Source organism: Setaria viridis, chromosome 8, assembly GCF_005286985.2.
Source record: "Setaria viridis chromosome 8, Setaria_viridis_v4.0, whole genome shotgun sequence".
In the NCBI taxonomy this organism is placed as follows: domain Eukaryota; kingdom Viridiplantae; phylum Streptophyta; class Magnoliopsida; order Poales; family Poaceae; genus Setaria; species Setaria viridis.
Genome location: NC_048270.2, coordinates 22,437,218 through 22,463,328, shown reverse-complemented (window position 1 = coordinate 22,463,328; position 26,111 = coordinate 22,437,218). Strand labels below are relative to the sequence as shown.

General features: G+C 44.4%; 1 protein-coding gene and 1 long non-coding RNA gene across 2 annotated transcripts; one reads left to right on the top strand and one right to left on the bottom strand.

The window, feature by feature from the left end:
* Nucleotides 1-1,018: 1,018 nt before the first annotated feature.
* LOC140220160 (uncharacterized) lies at nt 1,019-9,216 on the top strand. Its single transcript, XR_011896276.1, has 2 exons — nt 1,019-1,914; nt 8,755-9,216. It is a non-coding gene; the product is annotated as an uncharacterized lncRNA (long non-coding RNA).
* A 10,485-nt stretch (nt 9,217-19,701) lies between these two features.
* On the bottom strand, nt 19,702-25,428 carry LOC117833537 (uncharacterized). The gene is made up of 9 exons (XM_034713087.2): nt 24,974-25,428; nt 24,775-24,870; nt 23,421-23,525; nt 22,642-22,794; nt 21,799-21,882; nt 21,580-21,708; nt 21,176-21,355; nt 20,398-20,514; nt 19,702-20,325 (listed from the first exon to the last, which is right to left on the bottom strand). Exons 1-9 carry the CDS (start codon nt 25,244-25,246, stop codon nt 20,161-20,163), a joined length of 1,302 nt encoding a protein of 433 aa, XP_034568978.1. The 5' UTR covers nt 25,247-25,428; the 3' UTR covers nt 19,702-20,160.
* Nucleotides 25,429-26,111: the final 683 nt, after the last annotated feature.

Here is a 26,111-nt window from a genome sequence, read left to right as displayed (position 1 = left end):
CAAGGTAGTTATGTTTTGGGAAAAAAATATTTAAATAATGGGAATTTCTAGCTTTCAAAACTGAACTTCCCTCACTAGTTGTTGAATTACTCTGGGAGGTTTACAACTTTATACATAGAAAGGGAAAGTACATAAATATACTGTTGGAAAATGTTAAGAAACTCAAATTAAACTTGCATTTCAAATTAATTGGACGATAACATGATCGAGGCAACTGCTGCAGGAACATAATATCTTCAAAATGTTTTCAACCCTTTCATCGATTATTGGACATCTAACTTCAATTATATTGTCTTAGTGTAAGCAATTGTTCCATAAGATTGCCGCCTGCCATTTCCACACGTTGAAAGATCAATCCTACATAATGGTTCTATAAAGGCAACACCACTAATGTTCAGAAGACATATCTTACCCTACAAAGTTGAAGAATGAGTTTCTCAAGAATTGGAGTGTGTCGAAGAAAGCAAAGTAGCATATGCAGGTCGGCAACCAAACACAAGCCAATGAGTAGCAAAGTTTATAGATTAATAAATGTAGGGCAGCATTTCATATGTTTTTTGAATGTAACCTGTACAAAGTGAAATGTAGCAGCAGTTAATGATTTAATCCAACGTAGCGTGATGTGATGATTCTGGATTTGAGCAAGCAAGATGAAATGAAGTGTAAGTGTATCATTTCAGCGGAGCTTTCAATTCCAAATATGTCGTGCTTCAGAAACCTCCAAGAAGAAAACAAACACCGTTTCTGCTGCCATGAGCATTACAATATATGGAGCACATGTCACTAGTGCATTCTCCAGAACAACAATTATCACAGAAGTCACAGAAATCCTCATGTTTTCGCCAAGCTTGATAGATGCTTTTTCCAGTGAGGGCATGCTTTCAAGAATAGGAGTTACTCCAACAGAGGGGCGGATCCAGGACCCGGGCTTGGGGCTGCAGCCCAGGTCCAGCCCAGATTGTCCCCTTAGGACAGTTAAATTTCTGTGATCTTTATTGAAGAAAAAAAGGCCCAGCAGGCCCAGGTCACCCACAGACCACTATTTCAGCCCGGGGCTTAGTCATTTTCTGGGTCCGCCCTGCTCCAACATAGTCATCTAGTTGCAGTGAAACAAAAGTTTGAGCAGACATTCCGTCGAACAGATTGTGTGCGTAGTACTGAGGGGGACGGTAACAAACGGCGAAGGTGAAGCAGGACAGGAAGGGAGAGAGAAAAAGGTGAGTCTGTCACCTCTCTAGCTTTCACACTTCACTGGGCGACCCTCAGCTTTCCCCTCGCGTCACCCATGGCGGCGCGAGCTCGTAGTCGCATGAACTGAGGAAGATGACGGCTGATGGCAGCATGCACCCTTAGTCTGCTTCAGCTGTCACTAAGCAGTGGGACCCGTGGATCCAAAGAAAATGAACAGACGCCGAGATTTTATTTTGAAACCGGAAAAACTTTCTATAGGAAATGCCAGGAATACATTCCATTTGGAACAAAAACGATCATATGAATCTGCACACAACACAGCATGCATACATCCAATGCAAGTCGATTATCCTATTGTGTTGACCAATGACACATCAAGGCAGAGCACTGATGGCCACACCCACGTCTGAACGGGCAAAGGCCCGCCCTCCGGCGGAGCCCGTAGAGCAAGGTGGCCCCGACGAGCAAGACGGCCAGACCGCAGGAGGGAGGGCTCGCGGCGTGTTCTCACCGCAGGACATCCAGGCGGACGGAGGAGGATCTTGCGATGTGTCGGCGACGGGCGCTGAGGAGCAGGCGGGGTCTCATGGCGCTGTGGGCAACGGGAGGCCGAGGAAGCTGGAAGGAGGGGACAGGGAGAATGATGCTGAAGCTGGTGTGGTGCGAGCTGACGAACAAGCGCGGATTCTGGACCATGTCTTCTCCAAAGGACGTCAACACCAGGTACAACAGCAACCTCACCTTTGTTCTTCCTCTTCCTGTAAAGGGTCGTGCACACAAGGTGTTCGGTCTTTTGTCATTGCAAGTTTTGCAAAGGAAAAAGGGGACAGGGGCATATCTACTAATCAAAGTAGACGGCGTTTAACGCTAGCACCACGATTAGCACCCGCAGAGCAACTTTGCAGCACGAAGAAGGTACAGTCAGTCTTGGCCAGGGAAAATTTTGAAGATTCAGAAGTTCTAAGGGAAAGAGGAGGAATGGAAAAGGAGGAACAGAGTGAGAGAGAGAAGAAGCGATTCAAAAAATCGCAGGATCCTTTGCAAGGTCTCCGAAGGAATGAGACTGGCTCTCGATTCTGGGCCTTAGCAAATGAGGACAGTTCTGACGAGGAGGAGGAAAGGGAGGAAGAAAGTGATAAGATGAAAATGGAAAGTATAGTGGCTGAGGAGAGAAGCTGTTCTTCCCTAGAGGAAAGAACAGAACTCTCTAGCAGTGGATCTAGAGAAAAGGGAATAAAATTAGTTAAGAAGCAGGAAAGCAAAGATAGAAGAAAGGGCAAAGACAAAAAACCTGGACATATGATCAAACCATGGAAAGGTCCTTTACCTCAGAGAAATTACCCTTTGAAAATGTCACTAGGTGACATCATGGTAAAAGATCTGCGTGAGGTGGTCCATCCATTGGATCAGAGAAGTCTAGATATTTTTTTGGAGGAAGAATCAAAAGTTATGTATGAGGATAACTACATAGGGGAGGCTGATTCAGTGAAGTTAAGGATGAACACAATGGAGAAGAAGTGCTCAACAAAGAAGACAAAGTTTGAATTCAAATTTCAAAAAGTTCCAAAGATTAACTCAGGGAAATCAATAACTTGGGTGGGTAAAACTGGTTTCATTCATGTGGGACCACATGCAGTTTTCCAATGTACAAATGATTTAAGTCAGCTTCTTAATAATGGAGGGAAGCTCAAAAGGCAAGATATTAAATGTCTGCCCAAGAATCAAGGTGGTGTTTGGGCTGCCTGGGGTAAAGGGGGCGCCAGCCTCTGTGATTAATAGCAACTCATCTGTGCAACAAGCACCCTTTGGCATTCTAACCACAGCTGTCGAGTGTCACAGAGAGAGAACAGATTGTCAGGAGGAAGAGGAAGAAGGAAGAATGTTGAGGAGAGGGTTTGGCACAAGAGGAATATCAGGAGCTAGGGGAGCACATGACGGTCGGTTTAACTAGGACCGACTAGAAATGGGAGCACAAAGAGAAGATTCAGGAGGCGTCTGGCACTTTGGAGGAAATCAGAGAAGACAGATGGAGGCCAGAGCAGGTGGCAGGGAAGGGGCAGGAGATGGGTATGGAAGAAGATTTATATCAAGAGATGGGTCAGGCAATGAGAGGAATAGGGAAGGGCAACAACAAGGTTTTGGGAGCCAGAGAGGTCTGCAGGGGCCAGGAGGATCAAGGGTGGACGTGAGGGTGGAGTCCCTGAGAGGCAGAGGGGGATGGCGTAGGTGGCAGGAGCGTACACAAAGAGCAGAAGTGGTGAAGGAAGAGGATAAAGGAAAGAAGGTGATAACACGTGATGGTGAACAGAAAGAAGGATCGAGGGGGAAAGCTGGGATGGATTTCCAGATGACAGTAGATGGACTTGGAGAAGAAGAGAAAGGAGATGACACCAAGTCAGGGATCAAGTGCTCAAAATGTGCAAAGAAAGGACATGTGGCTGCCACGTGCACTAATCCAGTTTACTGTGTTATCTGTAACGGTGATGACCACGTCAATCACAAATGTCTGCTGCTAAAGCAGTCTAGGCCAGTGGCACACGCGGTGGGATACACTGTCCATGGGCTTGGCTTCTACCACATTCCACATCCACCGCTGTCTAGGAGTAAAAAAGAATCCAAGAAGGCCCTAATTAGGGTGGGAGGAGGGAAACTAACCAAGGAGTAGGTGGTTTCACAACTGCAAAGGTTGTACCCAGGAAAGTGGAATTGGGAACTGGAAGACAATGAAGATAACACCTTCATCACTACATTTCCCTCAAAATCTGAACTTCAAAGGGCAATAGCTTTTGGAGGGGCTGATGTTAGAGAAGATGGAGTTCAGACAGGTGTGAGGTTACAATTTGAAACTTGGTAAGAGAAAGAGGAGGGATTCCTTTTACCTAAAGTTTGGGTAAGAGTACACGGGCTGAGAAAATCTCTAAGGGAGTATATGAATTTGTGGGCAATAGGTTCAATGTTGGGATCTACCCAAACTGTGGATATGGAGATGACTAGAAAAAATGAATTTGGAAGAATATGTGTGGCAGCCCTTAACCCCTTGCTTATCCCCTCACATTTGGATGTGGTGATAGGGGATCACTACTTTGAACTAGAATTTGAGGTGGAAAGGAAGGGGACTGATGAGAATGGAGAGGAAGCAAATTTTGATTGGAAGGGAGATGCAGAAGGAGAGGATGAGGGAGAGGGCAGTGAGGATGGCTTATTGCAGGATGACCCAGATATGATCAGGGAAATAAAAAGAAGGAAAAATGATAGTGAGGTCAAGGAGAAGGAAGATAGCAGTACATAATATAGGCAGGAGGAGCAGGGATGGACAGATAAAGAATCATGGAAAGATAAAGTTCAGAAGATGAGTGAAATGGAGTTTAATCTGTTTCTTAAGGAAAAGGCAGAAGAAATAATGGATAGAGCAGTGGACAAAACTTTGGAGGTTTTGACAAATCAGATTATGACTGACCAGAATGAAAATCATGAGGGGGAGAGCAGCTGGGAGGAGGAAGAGGGAACAGATGAACTGAAGAAGAGGGCTGCAATTCCTGAGACAGTAATGACGCCAACAAGGGTTAGTCCAAGGTTGGCTAACTCAGGAGATGAGCATATTCTTGCTAAGACAGAGAAGATGGCTGCTAGGAAAAATCTGGAGCTCAAAGAAGGTAATTATGAAACTGAAGTCTCCTTTCATTTTCCTTTAGATAATGTTATCTGTAATGTTAGTCAACTAGGGGTTAGGTTGGGAGAGAGTGAAAAAGAGAAGGAAAGGGTAGTACAAGAAATTCTCACAGTACAAAAGAGAGACATAGATCTGCCTGTAGAGGTAGATAATCAAGATGAGAGTAATCTGTACAGTGACAAGGAGGAGGAGAGGGAAGAAATAGAAAGTAGTGAAATTCAGAACCTTTGTGGGGAACTTTTGGAAGAGGTTTTTGATGATGATATTAGTTACATGGATTTTTACTCTAAGATGGGTAATCACAAGTCTTGTGCTAAGTCACGAAAGAGAAAGACTTGTAAGGTCAGGCTACCCAAAGTCAATATCGATATGGTTTCCAAATGAGAGGAATCTTCTGGAACAACAGAGGTCTTAGTGACTTGGCTAAAAAACGATTCCTTTTAGAAACATCTAAAGAGCAGAATTTAGCTTTCATTGCTCTTCTAGAAACAGGTAAAAGAGACTTTACCCAAGCCACTCTAAGTAATTTGTGTGGGGGAAAAAACTTTATCTGGCATTGGACTGAACCACATGGAAGATCAGGGGGTATCCTCCTAGGTGTGGATCTAGATGAGTTAGACATTGGTAGTATTGATGAAGGAAACTTTTATGTGAAGTTCAAAGTAAGGACAAGAAAAGATAATTTCCAGTTTGTGTTGGTGGCTGTTTATGGAGCAGCACAACCAGCTTTTAAAGAAGCTTTCTTGACCGAAATGGTGCAGGCCTGTAGAAAAGAGAACCTTCCTATTGTCCTTGGGGGAGATTTTAACATCATAAGAAACCCAAGTGAAAAGAACAATGAAAGGTACGAAGACAAATGGCCCTTTCTTTTTAACGCTATCATAGATAGCTTAAATTTAAAGGAGATACATATGTCAGGAAGAAAGTACACTTGGGCTAATTCCTTAAAAAATCCAACATATGAGAGATTGGATAGGGTGTTGGTTAGTACAGAGTGGGAAGAGAAATTTCCTTTAGCTACGGTTGATGCATTAAGCAGGGAAATCTCAGATCATACACCCTTATTGCTTAGTACTGGACATGAAGGGGTGAGAAGGAGCCAACACATGTTTAAGTTTGAACTAAGCTGGCTTTTGAGGAAAGATTTCCTTGAGATAGTAGCTGATGTGTGGAGTAAGGAAAGAAAAGGTTCCAATCCTATGCAGAAATGGCAAAATAAGATTAGGAGGTTAAGGCAATTTCTGAGAGGATGGGCTAAAAACCTAAACGAGGAGTATAAAAAAGAAAAATAGGAGCTACTTAAAAGGGCAAATGAGTTAGATAAAAAGGCTGAATCACAGCTGCTAAGTCAGCAAGAAAGTGATTTAAAGAATTGCATTCAAGATAGACTAGTTCAGCTCCTGAGAGAAGAAGAAATAAGATGGTATCAAAGGGCAAAAAGCAATAAGCTACTGAATGGAGATAACAACACAAAATATTTTCATATGGTAGCCAATGGCAAACACAGGAAAACAAGAATTTTTAGACTGGAACAGGATGAGGGCATTATAGAAGGGGATGATAATCTTAAAAAATACATAACTAAATATTATAAAGAACTATTTGGATCTCAATCAAGGAACATTTGTTCTATGAACGAATCCTTGACAGAGGATATCCCTCAAGTATCAAGAGAAGAAAATGAAATCTTGACTGAAAAATTCACAGAAAAGGAGGTCAGAGAAGCTATCTTTCAAATGAAGCATAACAAAGCTCCGGGACCTGATGGATTCCCAGTGGAGTTTTACCAAGTATTCTGGAGTCTCATTAAAGATGATCTAATGGCCATGTTTGAAGACTTCCACAAAGGTAATCTACCACTATATTGTTTAAACTTTGGGATAATAACTCTAATCCCAAAACTTCAGGAAGTGAAAATGATCCAACAGTATAGACCAATATGTATGTTAAATGTTAGTTTCAAAATCTTCACAAAAGTGATGGCCAATAGGTTTTCTCTGGTGGCTTAAAAAGTCATCAGGCCATCACAGACTGCTTTTATGCCTGGGAGGTACATAATGGAAGGGGTAGTAGTACTTCATGAAACTATACATGAGTTAAGCAGAAAAAAGCAAGATGGAATCATTCTCAAATTGGACTTTGAGAAAGCCTATGATAAGGTTAATTGGTCTTTTCTTCAACAGGCATTAAGAATGAAAGGCTTCTCCTCAAAATGGTGTGAGTGGATAGAAAGTATAGTCAGTAAGGGAAGTGTGGGGGTAAAGGTAAATGATGATATTGGATATTTCTTCCAGACAAAGAAAGGTCTTAGACAGGGTGATCCCTTATCGCCAATGCTATTTAATATAGCAGCAGACATGTTGGCTGTTCTTATTGCTAGAGCAAAACATAGCAACCAAATAAAGGGCCTAGTGCCACATCTCGTAGATGAAGGATTATCTATCCTCCAGTACGCAGATGACACAATACTCTTCATGGAAAATGATTTAGAGCAGGCAAGAAACTTGAAATTGGTGCTAAGTACCTTTGAAAAACTTTCAGGCCTCAAAATCAATTTCCATAAGAGTGAATTGTATTGTTTTGGGAAGGCAAAAAACCAAGTTAAGGATTATGTAGAGACATTTGGGTGCAAGGAAGGAACACTACCATTTAGATATCTTGGAATTCCAATGATGCATCGCAGAATTGCAAAAAAAGATTGGAAAATGATTGAAGAAAGGTTCCAGAAAAAATTAGCAAGCTGGAAGGGCAAATTAATGTCAGTGGGAGGCAGGTTAGTACTGGTAAATTCTGTCCTCTCAAGTTTACCAATATTTATGATGTCCTTTTTTAGAATACCTAAAGGTGTTCTTAAAAGATTGGATTATTATAGATCTAGATTCTTCTGGCAAAGTGATGAACACAAAAAGAAATTTAGGTTGGCCAAATGGAGTATCCTTTGTGCACCTAAGAATGTAGGAGGTTTGGGTATCTCCAATCTGGAGGTTCTAAATAGGTGCTTGCTAAGCAAGTGGTTATTTAAACTTCTAAATGAGGAGGGAGTATGGCAAACTTTGCTTAGAAAGAAATACTTGGTGAACAAGACTCTAACTCAAGTGACAAGGAAAAGGGGAGATTCACACTTCTGGGCGGGCCTCATGGAAATAAAGGATCAGTTCCTGTCAATGGGAACATTTGAGGTGCACAATGGAGAAAAAACTAGGTTCTGGGAAGACGTTTGGATGGGAAAGACAACTTTGAGGGAAAGATATGCATCCCTGTATAACATAGTGAGAAGGAAAGATGACACCGTGGCCAAAGTACGTGGATCTGCCCCTCTAAATGTTTCTTTCAGAAGAGCATTAACAGGGCACAGATTGGAAGAATGGCTAAAATTAGTGGCTGATATTATAAGTCATGGTACAGACAGGCAGGAAGATAGATTTATTTGGAATATGAATAAAAACAAAATTTTCTCAGTGAAGTCAATGTACAGAGAAATAATGCAAGCTGAAAGAACACCATCCATGTGTGTTGCTTGGAAGTTAAAACTTCCATTAAAAATCAAGATCTTTTTATGGTATTTAAAGAAAGGGGTGATTTTAACAAAGGACAACCTCGCTAAAAGGAGATGGCAAGGAAGTACCAAATGTTGCTTCTGCAGATCAAAAGAGACAGTGCAACATCTCTTCTTTGATTGTAATCTTGCCAGATTCATATGGAGTACAGTTTTCTTTTCGTTTGGAATTCAACCACCGACGAGTGTTCCTAATATGCTGGGATCTTGGGTTAGAGGGTTTCCTCGGAAGATTAGAAACCAGATGATTATAGGAGCTGCTGCTCTTTGTTGGGCTATGTGGTTGAACAGAAATGATGTACTGTTCAAAGGCACGATCACTAATTCCTTCTTGCAGGTAATCTTCAGAGGGACCTATTGGACAAGAACATGGGCGGTGCTATCAAAGGAGGAAGAGAAAAATGAAATGAAGAACAACTGTAGCAGGCTCGAAGGCACTGCCTTGGAATTCTTCTCCAATAAGTATGGCTGGAACTTCAGACGAAGAATTCTTCAGTAACAGGTTTTCATCTAGGCACCGGAGAAGATCTTAGAGTCCTATCTAGTGCTTAGGAGTCGTGTTAGTGTTCCTGTCTTTGGAGTGAACTGTGAGTCTTCAAGGGTAGTACTGTTAGAACAGCCTAAGTGCTGAGTTTCTGTATTTGTGGTGTTAGTTTGGCTGCAGGCATCCACTCGTGGATGACCGAGGCCGGATTCTTTCCTCTATCTAAAAAAAATTTGGAACAAAAACAATTCTTTGATTGAAATGGAAGAATCAAATAAAGCATTACAGAATATCAGAATCAAACTCATGAACAAACTTCAAGAGTTCCACCTGTATCATATCCACGCATACATAAGTCCCTAACAGGTTTGACTGGACGATCCAAATGATATTTATTCGCTAGCTAGCTAGCTAATTCAAATGATTGGAAAAGCTAAACTATTACAATCTTGCAACAATAGCTAGTACCTAGAGCGGATTCTTGCCACCAAGAGTTTTCCTGCATCGGCACCACTTGGCTCTACCTGATTCTCATGGCACAAGATTTTCTTGATCCGGGAGAGCTCACTTTGCATATCATAAAGCTCACCTAGATCCAGATCCTCTATCTTACCAAAAAGATACTTAGCCATCTTGGAGCTTCCCTGGATCTTCTTGGTTCGCTCGATTAATTCCTTTGTCCTCCTTTTCTCTATAGCCAAGTTTTTCTCCAACTGGAGAAGCTCATAGTGCAGATTAGTGATATTGATATTTTCTTCCTTGTTAGCATCTGACTTCATTGGCACACTCTTTGAAAGAAAAGCTTCAATGAGAGGACAAGCTGCTGGGATGCTACGATCTTTGTCATCCTCGATGACCCTCCCTCCTGACATCTTTCCCAACCTTGACATCTCCAATGGAGTACACAAAACTATTACTACCAGTATGCAAGTAAGCTGTGGAATGTATTTTTTCAAAGACATGTATTTCGATGCCAAAGATGATATGCGCTATGCCGCTTATATAGAAGAAAAGGAGGTGTTTTATATGGACAGATATCTCATAAAATCCAGAATAAATACCAATTACGGCATGTTGTTGAGTGGTGGGTTGTTCTTTTGCCCAGACAAAATGGGTCCCAGTTGTCAGTGATAGGTCATTCTTTTGCGCAAATAAGATGGGGCCCAGTTGTCACCAACCAATAGAAAGCTTTTAGAATAAAATCCACATTATTAATTTCCAAAAACAAAAAATGTGTATTTGGGACCTTTCATTTTTTTGAGGCGAACAGCAGGGAAGGCCTCTACTGGTTTTTTTTATTATAAAGGAAAAATATATGCAGTTTTACAAGGCCTTAGGCCCGAAGAGGAAAAGGAGGAAGAAATGTCTATCTAAAATTAGAAAACCAAGATTCCAACTCTATTTCCAGAGAGGGCTTGGCCCTGTGCTGAATAAGACCGAACTCCTCTCTGAAAATCGATTTGCTCCTCCCTAGGCAGAGCGGTACTCCATCAAAGATGACTTCATTTTGATGTTTCCTAATGGCCAAGCAAGCCACCATGAGTATTTCCCTAAAAATTTTCAAATTGAAATCTCTTCAAGCCTCAACAATCATGTCCATGCTCATCAAGCTCAAGTCCCATCTGATGTGTAAAAGGTGCCATCACCATTTTACTAAAGGTGCACGAAAAGAACATGTGCACCAAGGTTTCTTTAGTGTTGCTATCACACATGACACAGTTGTAGTCATCAAGGACTCTTCTTTTCCTTTGAAGGATGTTTCTTGTATTGAGCCTATCCCACAGTAGGAGCCAAAAGAAAAACTTGTGTCTGCCCCTACAGGACGATTTCCACTACATCAATTTGAAAACCAGACTGATATGAGCTGAACCCATCAACTGTTTGTATGCCTTCTTGGTGTTGAATTGACATGACCCCATATGTAAGGCCACTGATCTTCCAAAGATGGATTAGCTGCCAGTCCCTGTAGTAGAGGAATGAGCTCATACAATTGTATTGATGGTTATGAAATGCCCAAACAGTAGAGGATGGCTCTAGAACAAGGTACTTGTCCAAAGAGCTTCTAGGGGACTGAGTGGCTAGAATGTTGTGTCTTTGTTGAACCTATAGCCCTCATATTTATAGTCTCAAGGGACAGGACCTTTTTGGGCAAAGGACCTTATACCCTCCTCGGGTGTTTAAAATATAATTAAACTTAATCACTTGCATAACATGAGCATTAGCATCTCACATGTGCATTCCGACTTCATGATTGCTAGTAGCTACTGTTCACTTGTGATATGCCTATGTCTTTTGAAATGCATCTTTTTGGAGTGTTTATGCTATATTTTCATTTAAATAATACTAAAAAGCATAAATGTGAAATGGTGGGAAATTATACTCAAAAAATGGTTAGTGATGTTAAATAAATCACTTTTGGATCATGAACATGTTTGATTTCTGAATTAAATTTGAAATGCACTTTAAACCTTGGTTGTTTGAAAACACTTAAAAAAGCTTAAGTGTTGATTTACTCAATTTTAGTCATCTTTGGGTGCTATTTAAAACTTAATTTTGTTACATACTCAACTTTTATACCATAGGAAAGTTGTACTCTAATACAGCTAGTTCAACATTAACATGTTATGGACCTGAGATAATAGTGTTTAAGGGTTCAAAATTGTTGATTTGTGATCCAAATTCAGCTGCAAAGATAAAGGCTAACTTCTAACGGAGCGAAGCGAGACTTGTCCGGGAGGCTCATGTTTTGTGTTGCTGCACCCGGGGACGCCGGGGGGGGGGGGGGGGGGGGGGGGGGGGGGGGGGGGGGGGGGGCGGAGCCGCCCCGCGGGACAGGTCGACACCTATTAGGGTTTCATCTCTTTATATATTTCCTATAAGCCACCATTCGGGATATGTTGAAATAGCTGTAAACCCCTGGCGTTTGTAACCTCACCTGATATAGTGAAGATTTGTCGGCCGACGCCCGTGATTTTTCCTCTTCCTCCTTGGAAGGGTTTTCCACGTTAAATCTCGTGTCCCCTGAGTTTGATCTATTATTCTTCGTCGTTTATTTGCCTCTTGGTTCTAACAAAAATCGAGGTCAAAATATGGGTCAACTGACTGTTTTCACCTCAACTGCCCTGTCCTTCACTCATGGACGCACAACGTACGGCAGAGATCGAACCACCGGCGAGCTGCACCGCTGCCATGCGCTGGCTTCCGCAAGGATCGGTGCACGGCTCTATGCTGCGACGCGCATCCAGGCCAATGGCTCCGCCGCGCCCACGCCGCCGACGTTAGCGCCAGTGCTGCCTTGCCTGCACTTGCCATTGTCGCGTCGTCCTCGCGGCGCTGCTCGCCAGAGCATGGCCGGCAACCCTTTCCCGCGGCCCATGCTGAGACCCACGACCTTATCTCTTCCCTGGGTCGCCAGCCTCATCTCCTCCTCTCTGCTCTCTTTCTCTCCTCTATTTTTCCTTTCTTCTTCCTCGAGCACGGGATACTAGTAGGCCCTGAAAGTGGGCGTGCCCGACCATATCGTGTAGGCCAAGGTATGAAAATGCGTGAAGCACAAGCTAGAAGGCCGAGCGAACGGATTCTGCCCAGATATCATGGGATAGTTGTTGTAAACTAATTTAGATTGCTTTCCATGTAACAACCAACTGGTATTAGATCCTATTCGAATTGTAACCCTAGGTCATCAGCATATATAAGGCGGCTAGGGGCACCCCCCCGAAGGCACATTAACTCTTCACACCTGCGATCAACAATACAATCAACCAGAACACAGGACGTAGGGTATTACTCTCCGGAGACTTGAACCTGTCTAAACCTTGCGTCTCTGTATTACCATTCGAGTTCTTGATCTTGCGATCTCCCCTGCCTACAAATCTACCACCTGGGTAACCCCCTGGTGGACTGTCGGTCACTAAATCTGACAGCTGGCGTGCTAGGTAGGGGTGATCATCTGATCCTCCCAAGCGAGCTCGATGGCATCCCGCCCTGATGCCATCTTTCCAAGAGCATGAAGGAATTTCTCGCGAATTCGATCCAGATCTGCTTCGAGAGCATGCCAGTGGACTCCGACTCCACCGCCTCCTTCGCCGACTCGGCGTCCGCCACCAGCTCGGCATCCACTGGATCCGCTTCGATGGAGCAAGGTCTTCACCCAAAGATCATCACGCCGCTTGCCTAGCAGGTCGGCGATCTCTCTCTCTCGGACAGGATCCCACACATTCTCGTGGCAACCCGCCCACCCATGCCCTTCGAACTAATCGCAAGTGTATAAACCTCTCCGAGGTGGCACTACACCCTGGAAGGTCAGTGCAGGGCTCTCCCCACCTCCCTTTTGGCATCAAGAATTCGGCTTTCGTGTTTTTTTGAAAAAACTTGGGTAATCTTTCTAGATCCAATCTGACGACCCACTTGAACCCACCCAGTTTCCAAACTGCGGCGAGTTCCAGATCCCTCGCTTCACCCTAACCCCAAACCCTTACGGCGAGGGCGACGACGGAAGCTCCACATCACTAGATCGGGAAGTCTTCACTGTCTCTGCCGACGAACCTCCTCGTGATGACAAAACTTCCTCCCAGAAGGAAGGGCGCAATGAGAGGAATCGAGACCGTGGCAAGTGCCGCCAACAGGAACGAGCCGAGCCAGTCTATCAGCCGCCTGCCGCCCCAGTCTATCAGTGGCTGATGCACCGTCCGTCCCGCCAGCACCTAAGGCGGCAACAATGACAACCAAGCGGGCGCTGGAGGTCGACGCAGGCATCCCTTACATGCCCACAATCTGCAGGTCGACCTCGAACAGGCCGGTCATGACGTCTTTGCCGCACCCCAGGCCAACTTGGGGGCTGTTTTTGCCGATCTGAAAAACCTTCCGGATTCAGAGCAACTGTAGTGGATCCAACCGCGACTGCGTGGCACCAACACCCAGATCGAAGAAAAGGCCCAGGCTCTAGCACGCTCAAGGAGCCGATCATCGCACTCCAGATCTACATCTACTCGGCGGTCCCAAAGCCAATCTACTCAGAGTAGATCCGATCGTAGCCGAGCCGTTCATGGCCGCCGAAGGGGAGGTCAGCTGGAACCCATTCAAGAGGAGGAGATGGACCAGTCCTAGAGCAATGACTACCATCCTGATGATGATGACCACCGACCAGATAACCACCACCATGACGGACGAGGAGACGACGAACGCTGCGGCGGCTTGGTCAGCAACCTAATCGTGACCTTCACGGCAACCTTCATGATCGCCGCGACCTCCGTGGTGAGCTCAACAACCATCACCAGGAGCGGGACGAGGCGGAGCTCCGACGGTGCGCCCAGTACGATTGCAACTTCGGTGCTCCAAGGGTCGGCAACCAGCCAAACTGTAACGTGGAGCAGGAGGCCCGCAACCGCCGGGAGGAGGAGCTACACTGCCGCAATGATTACGATCGTCGCTATGGTACCCCTGGGGATGCCCACAATCCACCCCAGCATGACAATGGCACATGCCCCAGGGCCCCGCCGGTACAATACCGCCTCATGGCAGACGACTTCATGGACATCGACGGGTTCGCCACGTTCACCCCCCGCCTCAGGGCTGTCCAGTGGCCACCCACCTTCAAGCCAACCATCCACGAGAAGTATGATGGTCGCTCCAACCCAACGATCTGGCTGAAGATGTACGGCACCATGGTCAAGGCTGCGAACGTCACCTAGGACATGATGGCCTCCTACTTCCCGGTGGTGATTGGAAGCGCACCTCTCCTATGGCTCGAGAACCTCCCACAAGACTGCATCAACACTTGGGGTCAACTCGCCAGAGCCTTCACCCAGAACTATCAGGCTACTTACACCCGACCCGAAAACACGGAAAATCTCGGCCAAGTTTACCAGCGGAAGAACGAAACTCTCCGCGAGTACATCAACCTCTTCTTCGACAACCACAACAGACTGGTTGGCGTTGAGCACCACGACATCATCTGGTACTTCCGCACCGGCCTCATCTCGATGTTCCGTACCATGTTCAAGGCTGCTCCTAAGATGGTCGGACAGATGATGTAGATCGTCAACCTTCACGCCAACACAGATGAGGCCGAGAATGTCCAATTCCAGGACGACAAGAATCACCAGAACAACAACTACGAACCACCGACCCATCAAGACCACCAGCACCAGCCCCGGTCGGAGCCCTCCCGACCTCAGAAGAGGGCCCCTGAGGTCCTCACCGCCGAAGCCGACCCTGCGAGGCAGACAACTTTCCTCCAGGAGGAGTTCAACGATACATTTGATGCCCCGTGCCCCTTCCACAAAGATGCACGCCACAATCTTCGGGACTGCACGGTCCTCAAGAAAGAGCTCGGCGCCCTGGTGGAATACATGCAGCCTCGCCGGAACGACGACAACATATGAATATGGTGTCTCCTCTAACAGACTCATTTTATACACTGGTGGTGGTCGAAAATGTTAAGGAAAATATGATTCAATGACTGCCAACAGAAACCAACCATGAGCCTACATGTAAATTTGCGGCCCCCCCAAGGGTGGACGAAAAAATGACCACCTCTCCTTTTCTGTTTGGGTGGTCTAATTCACTAACCACAACACATTTGACTTGGAAACAAAATGATTCTTTTATTTGATAATATAATGGAAGAATCAAATAAAGCATGGCAGGGATGTGAGGATAAAGTTCATAAAACAAACTTCAAGAGTTAGGCCCATATCATATCCATACATCACAAGTCCTTAGCAGAATAATAGGTTTTATTAGATGTCCAAACCATATTTATTCATCTAATGATGATCTGGCTAGCTAGCTTGCTAGCTAATTCAACCGAAGAAGATGATAAAACCACTACAATTCTCTCACTAGCAATTACTCCATTTGTTCCAAATTATAGGTCGTTTTGGCTTTTCTAAATTCATAGACTTTATTATGTACTTAGATATACCACATGTCTAGATGCATAATAATATCTATGCATCTAAAAAAGTCAAAACGAACTTATAATTTGGAACGGAGGGAGTAGTACCTATGGAAAGTTTTTGCTACTGAGAGTATTTGTTGCTTCATAACCACTTGGCTCTATTTGATTCCCATGGTACAAGAGTTTCTAGATCCATGACAGCTCATGTTTGCATATCATGGAGCCCAGTTAGATCAAGATATTTGGCCATCCTGGAGCTTCCCTGGATCTGCTTAGTCCGTGCGATTAACTCCTTTCTCATTTTCTCTATTGCATTGTCTTTATCCAACTCGAGAAACTCCTTCGGTAGACTATTGATTTTAGCCTTTGCTTCCTTGATAACATCTGACTCCATTGGAGCATTTCCCGGAAAGAAAAGCTTCAATGAAAGGTTGTGTTGCCGGGGTGCCGAATAAAGAAGCGCCACCATTTTTGGACTCCACCACAACAACAAACCTCACACCGCAACAACGAAGAGGCTACAATCTTTGTCATCCTCATTGGACGTCATCATAACATCTTTCCGAACCTCCAATGGAGTACACAAAACTACTACTACAACAGGTGAGTAAGCTATTGAATCTATTTTTTTTTAAAAATGAATGTAGCTATTGAATCTATTTTTTCAAAGACGTATGTGTTTCAATGCGAAAGAGGATGCACACCATGCCCCCTATATGAAAGAAAATGAGGTGTTTTATATGGAAAGAAATCTCATACGATCCGCAAGTAAATATGTTCTTATAAAGTATTTACCACACGATGGAATATTGGGTCATTCTTTTACGCTGACAAATTAGGGTCTAATTGCTCTGGGGCAAGCTTGGCCTGCCCTTCCCACCCCTTCCTCCTCCTGGTAATGAGCTCACTTGAGCTCCTTGTCCCCATCTCGCTCCCATGACCCCATGCCATGCCGCTTCTGCTTCATTGCGGAAGTCATGTAAGCATGGCGCTCAGCCGCGGTCCGCAGCCATGGTGTGTGGGCAGAGAGCCGCGACCATGCATCCAATTATGGCCCTATTTGTATACGCTTTTCTGGAACTCGCTTATCTGGCAAGCAAGCTTATCTGATAAGCCTGCTGCCTGGAGAATCTGCTGTCTGAATAAGCAGGGTGTTTGGCAATCCTGATTATTTTGTGTCGATTGTCTGTCCTGTAAATTGACCTGAATACCCTTGAGGGCTCATTTTTATCCATGCGGCTCAGCTAGACTGAAATTCACCTTGGTGAGTTGAAGAACAAGATCATAGTCGTACAGAATTATCTAGGAACAAAGGCAAACCGAGCCAATAAACAGACCATACACTTTGATCTATCAAACTCCATCATCATACTTGAATCGAAGACACAAGCTCATAAATACGATTTGAAGTACTAATCTAACCAGTACGCGCTGCAGCACCAAGGATGCCAACCAAAGCATCACCACAGGGGCGGCTGGCGGCGGGGTCCTAGGGGTCCAAGCGGCGCCGGAGGAAGGGAGGAGGGCAGGGGCGGCCGGCGGTGGGGGCCAAGCCCCGAGGTGGCGCCGGAGGAAGGGAGGAGGGCAGGGGCGGCCGGTGGTGGGGGCCAAGCCCCGGGGTGGCGCCGGAGGAAGGGAGGCGGGCAGGGGCGGCCGGCGGTGGGCAGGGTGGCGGGCGGCGGACGCACCCGGCAGCGGGCGTGGGGAGCGGACAACAGGAGTCGGTGGGGGTATCGGCGGTAAAAATCGCGATGCTTACCCGAGAAGCGCCCCCGAGCTCGCTTACTGGATAAGCGGTGCCCCAGTTGTTTTTTGGATTGTGGACTAAGCGGCTTGGGGGGTAAGCGAAAAATAAGCTAGGCGTTTGGGTGGGCTTATCGCTTATTTCCACGGATAAACGGAAAATAAGCGGATACAAACATGACCTGTATAGATGGAAGGAGGGGTGGACCTACGCCTAGGGCCACCAGGGTCGTGGCCCAGGAACACTCAGTTACCCCTCTTTAGGGGGTGTTTGGATACGAGGTGCTAAACTTTAACAGTGTCACATCGGATGTTCGGATGCTAATTAGGAGGACTAAACATGAGCTAATTATAAAACTAATTGCAGATCCCTATGCTAATTCGCGAGACGAATCTATTAAGCCTAATTAATCCATCATTAGCAAATGGTTATTGTAGCACCACATTGTCAAATCATGGACTAATTAGGCTTAATAGATTCGTCTCGCGAATTATACTCCATCTGTGCAATTAGTTTTGTAATTAACCTATGTTTAATACTTCTATTAATACTTCTAATTAGCATCCAAACATCCGATGTGACAGGTGTTAAACTTTAAGAGCAACTCCAAGAGTATCCTAAAAAATTCTTCCCCAAAACTATGTATTGGGGGTTCTCCCAAAAAAGTTTCCCCCAAAAACATATCAGTTCACAGCAGATCGCTAATAAATAGCCCTTAATATTTCAAACACAGGCCACGTCATCGTATTGGGCCCATCGGAAGGGACTGGCGGGCGTGCGGGAATCAGGACTGGGGGAGGAACGCCAACGCTAAAATATACGTGGTGGCAGGTTGTTTTTTAGCGTCGCTAAAAAATTGGGGAAGGTTTAGATGGATTGTTGGAGTTCATTTTTTCTCTCTTTTTTCCTAAAAAGGTATTAGAGCAAGATTAGCAGTCTCTTGGAGTTGCTCTAACAGGGTGTCCCAAACACCCCTTAATTTTGGCCCACAATCAGCAGGCTTGATACCGAAACAGGCCCAAGTTCAGTGCTCCACGGCTCCTCCATCTCTCGCTGCGCGCTGCTCCCCTGCTTCAGTCCACCTGCCCCCGCCGCCGCCAGGGCCTAGGAGCGAACCGTCGCACCAGTGCGCCGCACCTGCCGGTTTCCTCCCATCAGCCCGCCGGAGCCCTCGTCCAGTTGTCCCTCGGCGCTCGACAGCTCGGGGCTCGGCTCCACGCGCTCCTCGGCAGATTACCTCGTCCTTGACGTTGCGACCTTGCCCTTGGCAACTCAACTCCTAGCTGCGTTGCAGGAACTGCCTGCGGGCAGCGGCGGCGCGCCAGAGCAACCGCGCAAGGGCACCACAACGCAAGCGCGCTGGCACAGGCGCCAGCCTGCAGCTCCACCTCTCCTCTCCAGAAATTTGTGGTTTTGCTCTTGTCCCAACTTCTCACACTTCCAATTTTCTATTCAGTTGGATATTTGGATTGAAAGTCGAACTATTTTATCACACTATTAAAGATGTACTAGTTCATGTATCATCTCAAGTTCTCAACATTGTCAGCTTTACTGAATCTTATCCAATGGACGTGCTCCTGCCGAGTGACTTCTCCGGGGACCCTACGCGGTCAGCACCTCCCATCTCCTCTCATTTCTCTGTAAAGCAACCGAGTAATAATCTAGATAATTTCTAAAATCACTTGCAGCTACCACGTTGATTTCGTGAATGGAATTGTAATCTAAAATCATATCCTTTATTTAAGAGGATTACTAACGATCTTAAGTTTGATAAATAGCTCGGTTTCAAAACTTGTTAGTAATGCTAGTGTTTGCAAACCAGTTGCTGTCTTGTGGAAATGCATCCAAACATTAGCGTTTATGCCTCAAGGGAGTTTATATTTGGTTATTGTTAGGTTCATGGCAACCAAAAATTCATATTTGCCTTGTTTTTGTCTAGTAAACAGAGCTCAAGTATTGTATCCATTGTGAATTTGTCCCTCGCTATTTGTTGATGTGGAATCTAGTACATGAACCTTTTTACACTTTGTTTTTGGCCCTAGCCTTGGTGAATTCCTGGGTCCACCACTGGATGGAAGTGGGCTCTTGTGTCCATCTAAAACCACTTATTTTTCACAATTTGAATGGATTGACGTCACCCATTAACAGCCCTAGGTGCCACAGCCATGAACAGATTTTATTAACAAGGCGACAAGCTAATTTGTCACAGCGATCCCTATATCCAAGGTCAAGTTTTTTCTACATATTCTAATTATCACATTAAAATAATACACTGCAAAAGATAACACTCCTCTGTTGCTACAAGGGAAACCTATCCGGTAGCACGTATCTTCACATGAACGGAATACAATCATTCCTTCGCTTACCTATACTGAAAGCAGGAAGAAGCCCAGGAGACTGTTTTCGATGTATACGAAAACAGAAGTGTACTCATAGCTCCGATATCTTGTCTAATCTTCTAATCTTCTGATCTTGAACCACGTTTTGGCTGGCCACACCAAAGCTGGCCAAACAAACCACAAAAGCAACGCCACTCTCGGAACACTGATGTTCTTGCTATTTCGCGATATAAGCAGATGAGGATCACATGGGCAAAATTGAAGTACAGATATAACTAGCTGGCTACGGTCCCTCTCAATCGGTTGGCGATGTGCAGGAGGTGATCGATGTTAGTAGCTGGGTAATGCTGCAGCAACTGGATGTTGGCGGTGAAGTCCCCAGCCAAGAGTCGCTTCCGGACTAGGATGAGCATAGCACAGCATATCCTCATCAGTGTGTCCTGCATGCAAAAGTTTAGCCTAAACTCCGCTGGGAAGATGCCCACAAATATAGTTTGGAGGTGCTAACATACCGGTGGGCCTTCGGGGTCGCCCAGGATAGCATCCCAAATATGTATACATACGTTGAAACTGAACTCCATCGTCAAGAGCAATGTGATCCATCTAAATGCATAATACTGTGGGTACACCTGTATATTGAACAGCAGCCGATTATCGATATTGATCTGCTAAAGCAAATTGGCATAAATACCAATGATGCAACTGGAGAAAAACAAGACATGTCAGGTATTGTCCTTTGGAAGCTTTTTAGTGTGCTTAGTTGCTATGCATGCAAGAATCTCTGTATTCACTAGTTGCTAAACACCAGTGTATTTTACAGGTAGCTATGCAATTACTATGTACCATTTGTAATATGCATATTGCACATTTAACCTAAGCAATTACGCCGCCAAGACTACAAATAGGATATTCTGTTATGAAGACTATTCAGTCTATCATTTAACTGAAACCCAGAATACCAGGAATCTGTAAGATGTGTTGTACAAATCTAAACTTAGTGTTTAATGACAAGATAAACTGTACACCCACTTTATCTCATTCAATTTCTGCTATTTCTGTTCAGTGGACAAGACCTTGCAGCATTTATAATGAGAAGTATAATTTCAACTATGGATGAAAACATAAGAATAGGATAGCAAAGCTGTCTTAATGCAATTACATGTGCGGGTTCTCAGCATGACACAAGCTTGATTAGGAAAAAATTGCAGTAGATAAATCTCATCTCCATAAAATCCAGCAATCCATACTGCTTGACAGTTAACACGAGAAATCTAGTACTGAATTGCCTACCTTCGTAGTAACCTCCATGTGACGCCATAGTTCTTCATCATGTCGCTTCAAGAGTTGGGACAGCTTTGAAAGTGTAGATCGAATACCCACACTGCTATTGTCAAGATGCTTGCAATAATTGTCCTTAAAGCCACTCAACAATTCAACAAAGCAAAAGTATGTGTCTGCTTCAGCTGAAGCCTACATTTCCAAAAATGGGTAATTCAGTTGACGAATACCCCGTGACACCAATAATCAACAGAATAATTGTGAATTGATACATCAAAAATGAACAGATTAACAAATATTATGTTCTCTATCTAGGGAGTGTGGGGCGAATAGGATGTTTACAAATGTCATGGGCTCAAAATCTAGGGACCCAGTGGACAATCATGGAAAAAATAATTAATAACAGATGAACTTACTGAGCTGCTTGGGTCAGGGTCATTCTTGAATACATAGAATAGAGGTGCCAAAACTTCGTTCATCCCTTGCACGTATCTTATGCTGGGGTTCAATTTTGAAAAGATAATCAGAATACGCCTCAGAGATTCCTGATAGGAGTTAAAATGATTAGTACAAACAATATGTCCCTATTAGTTGAACACGTAACAGTACGAACACCGTAAACACTGAATGGAAACCTGGTTTGACTTGGCAGAGAAAAATGATATGTCTGGATGTGTTCGCTTTACATCTCGGTCTATCTGTTCTAGTATCTCTGATTCCTGAAATATATGTTTAGAACATGAGCAACTAAATGATGAAAGCAAAACTTTCTGTACATCCACATCATATTCAGGCAGCGAAATAAAACTGTTCAGTGGACATGAACTGTACAAGATAGCCTTGAGCAGAATACAAGTTAGAAGAACCAATTTTTCCATGCTCTTTCCTCTTAGGTTTCATTATACTTCTTGTTCTTGTTTTTGAAGTTTGACATCCGAAGCAACACGTAAGTTGCAGTCATGTCTAATGATACAAACGATAAGACCGAACAGGTTGAAGATAGCAACGTACTGGTATTGCACAATGATAGATTATCAAAAGGGTACATACGCATCTCACACACTTCAGTAGCGCAACTAGTTGTTCCAATTCACATGCAAACAAAGAAAACAATGCTAATAGAAATCTGATGACATCAGTCCTGGGCACATTCCAAGTTTTAACCAGGTAGAATTTCAGCAGTAAATCTGAATAAAGAGACCAGAAAGTGGAACTTCCAGCAAAAATTGGGAGAAACACAAACACACATAGGCACATAGTGCACATAGCATAAGAAAATTGCACCAGAAATGCAAAGAATTTCTCAAGACGCAACACATTTTGGTGTTATTTTGTCTAATTCGAGCTAATCTACCAGAAGGTACCTAGAAGTGTGCTAGGAAACTAGCCAGTTACCACTGGTATGCAAATCATGCATATAAACCTTATTTCTTCAAATAGTATCCCTTGCAAAGTTAATATGAAAGATGAAACAGTACCTGAAAATATTGGTTCCATAAGCTAGATTTACCAGAGCTCAAAGGATGTTCTTCATTAGTAACTTCCAATCTCGGAAGCAAGCCAATCCTCTCAATATTTAATTCTTTCTTTCTTGAAAGCTTTGATTCCTCAATTCTCCGTAGTTTTTCTGACTGACCACATGAAGGATAGTGTCAGGACTCTCATATAAACAAATAAATGATATGCATGCTTTGAAAAGAACCACTTACTAGCAATCCTGGATTGTGCTATTATTAATGTTTGAAAGAACTTTTAACTGACAACCGTGGTGAAAGCTACTTAATTTTAAGTATCTTCGCTACAGTATTACCAGTTGACTTTTCATGCTTTGGGTACGTTCTTGATTTTTTTTCCAGGCAAAACAAACACACCTATTGTCTTACTCCCTCCGTCCCAAAAAGAATGACTTTCTGGGATTTTTCAGACAGATTAGGGGTGAATGAAAAAGACGCATGTACCCTTAGTTAGTTCAGTTTGCATATAGAAAATGGAGAAAACATGTTTGCATTTAATTATGCATGCACAAGATCAACGTGCCAAATTATGCATGCATAAGATTTAAATCCTAGAACATTATTCGTTTTGGGATAAATTTTGAATGCCAAAACATCATTCTTTTTGGGATGGAGGGAGTACTGAACAACAAGCAGATTTTTCCTACAAGCTCTAGATATTGTCCTAATATAATGTGTACAAAGATAACTAGGGATAATAGATCTTCGCTGATTGATACTTCAGACTGGCAGCTGTAACTTACAGGATTTAGAAGAAACTCTTCTTTGTATGCACTATATTGACTCCGCTTCTTTTCTAACTCGTAAGGCCATAAACCACGATCAGTTGGCAAATACCCCAAGAGAAGCTGCACACTATAAATATAGTAGAATAAATTTGTCGTGTACATAGTTAGATAACAAATATAGTAGAATAAATTTCTCGTGTACGTAGTTAGATAACAAAATAATGTTAAATGTACAAAAGAACTGTCAGAAGCTCCTAGAATGCATGCTTATCATGACCCTTCACAAAACAAACATATTGTACAAAAGTTGGGGTCAATGTGAAGGGCAACACAAGCCATGCTTTCTGAAAGCAGCCATCAAATTTCAGATTTTGAGCATCAGTTTAAGCAATTTCAGATGCACGCAGATGATTAGCATGCACAGGACAAGATTAACATACATAAGATATAAGAATAAGAAAAACTCGGAATCATACCCAACATAAAGCAGCCAGGTTTACTCAAGTGATTGTCAGTTCAAACTATTAGTGAGACCATGTATAGAATGACCCTGATGTTCACAGAAAATCTGTCAAAGCTCATCTTTTACAGCTACAAATAGAAAAGATATCATATTAACAATACAGACCACTTACACTATTTTATGAGTGGGTGATTACTAAAAAGGTCCATGTAGGTACATGACAGACTACTCAATGTCACTAATAGGATCCTTCAAGCTGTTAAAACTTGAGCTCCACAAACAATTGAAAAAATGTTATGGGCTTAGCGCATCTAACAGATACTCACATGATGGATCATGGCATAAATTTTGGCAAAATTATGTTTCATTCTAGGGCCATCTCTCTTCACAGAAGCAACTGCAACATCTAACTCTATTTCCATAATTCAACTGAAAATATAAAACCCAACGTAGGGAACTATGTCAAACTTGAATACATCTTTGACTATGAAGCTTGTCCCTTCTTAATTTGCTACACAACCCCGATGTATCAACTTAAAATCAGACACTAGGAAACTCCATTTCCATGTCCCAATTCAACCAGTAAAACCTGTTTTGGCATTGGACAGCTATGTAAAACTGGGAAATTGGCCCACATTGTAGATAGTGAACCTTTTCCCTTCCTCATGTATCTCACTGACCCAATCTCTGTAAAATGATGGACTCTTAAGCAGAGCAAAAGGACCTCTCACTAACTAGCTATAACTACCAATTCATACTAAATTTATAAAAAAGCCGGATCAAATGTCAACAATAAACCCCAGGACTCCAATTGGGAAATGGAGAACTCCCAACTCTATTCGGAGCACAGACCACAGCAGAAACCACACAATCCGAAGAGAAGGGAAAGAGATTGCGAGTGGGGACCTTCCACACGACTGGTCGGACGCCCGCGCCGCCGTCGGGCACGCCGAGGCAGGCTAGCCGCTGGAGCTCCCCCATGTTCACCACCTTCTTCGACAGCTGCACGCACGCACCCACAACGCAACAGAGCCATCAATCAGACAAGCACGAAGACCCTAGCGAGTAGCGAGAATCCCAAGCCAAAACCGAAACCCCCACGCACCGCGGCCTTGAAGTCGGCGAGCAGGTGCGCCCGCAGGACCGCCCCGGCGCCCTCCTCCTCTTCGTCCCCCCGCCCGCCGCCCTCCCGCACCGCCTGCTCGTAGGACGGCGGCGGCGGCATGGGCGGGGCGGTGGCGACCGGCGGGGGGGGCTTGGGGGGAGGCGGCGGGGCGAGGTCGGCGCCGTAGGGGTCCGGCGGGGCCGGCGCGGGCGGGGGCGCCGACCAAATTGGGCTGTTGAGCCACTCCGGCACCGGCCTCCCCTTCTTCCGCATCCCGCACCCAGAGAGGATCCGGGAAGTCGCCTCGCCGCAGCAGCGGGAGAACGGAGGGAGGTGCTGGAGTCGCTGCCGCCGCCGGCCGCGTGGGAGGTGGTCAGGTACTCAGGTGGGAGGAAGGGTCTGGAGAAAGGGGAAGAAAAAAAAAAGGAGGGGGCGCAGATCTCCAAACTGAAAGTGGCTAGTTGCAACGCTACTGCTGTTAATGCACAGAGAGGGAGAGAGAGCAGAGGAAGGAGGGCGGGTGGGGCCCAGTGGTCAGGAACGGTGGTAGCAGGGTAGCGTAGGGTGGTTTTGCTCTGCTCTGGCCTCTGGGAGACTGGATGGTGGCGAGATCGTGTGATCGATCTCGTATTTGGTTGTCCGTTGTCGCCAGGGTCACGTGATTGGCTTTGTTAATACTAGCAAGAGGTCCGTGCGTTGGTACGGCGAAACGATATTGCTTAGCGCACGATATTTTTATCGTGTGTGTAGCGCACCACATTTTTTATTATGTTGTGTAACTTTTTTATCGTGTTGTCACTGAATCTGAACATCTGATTGGAACAAAAGAATGTTTGTACATCTGAATCCAGTGTAGAATGTGTTGTAGCAGCTGGCCAGCACGCCACTTCTGAATCCTGAAGAGGCTCCTAAGAATGTATTGTGCATTTTAATTCAAACTGATGCAGAATATTAAGAAATGAGTGTATACTGTAAATATTCAGATTACTCTTCTACGGATACTACTGAAGCAAACTCTGCTAAATATCATTCTGTATCTGACACTTAGGAGTATTTCTAGAGCTATGGCATGACTTTTTAGAACATGTGTTTTCAGAAAGCTAGTGACATGTCTTCCATGAGTAGTGTGCTCAGAAGG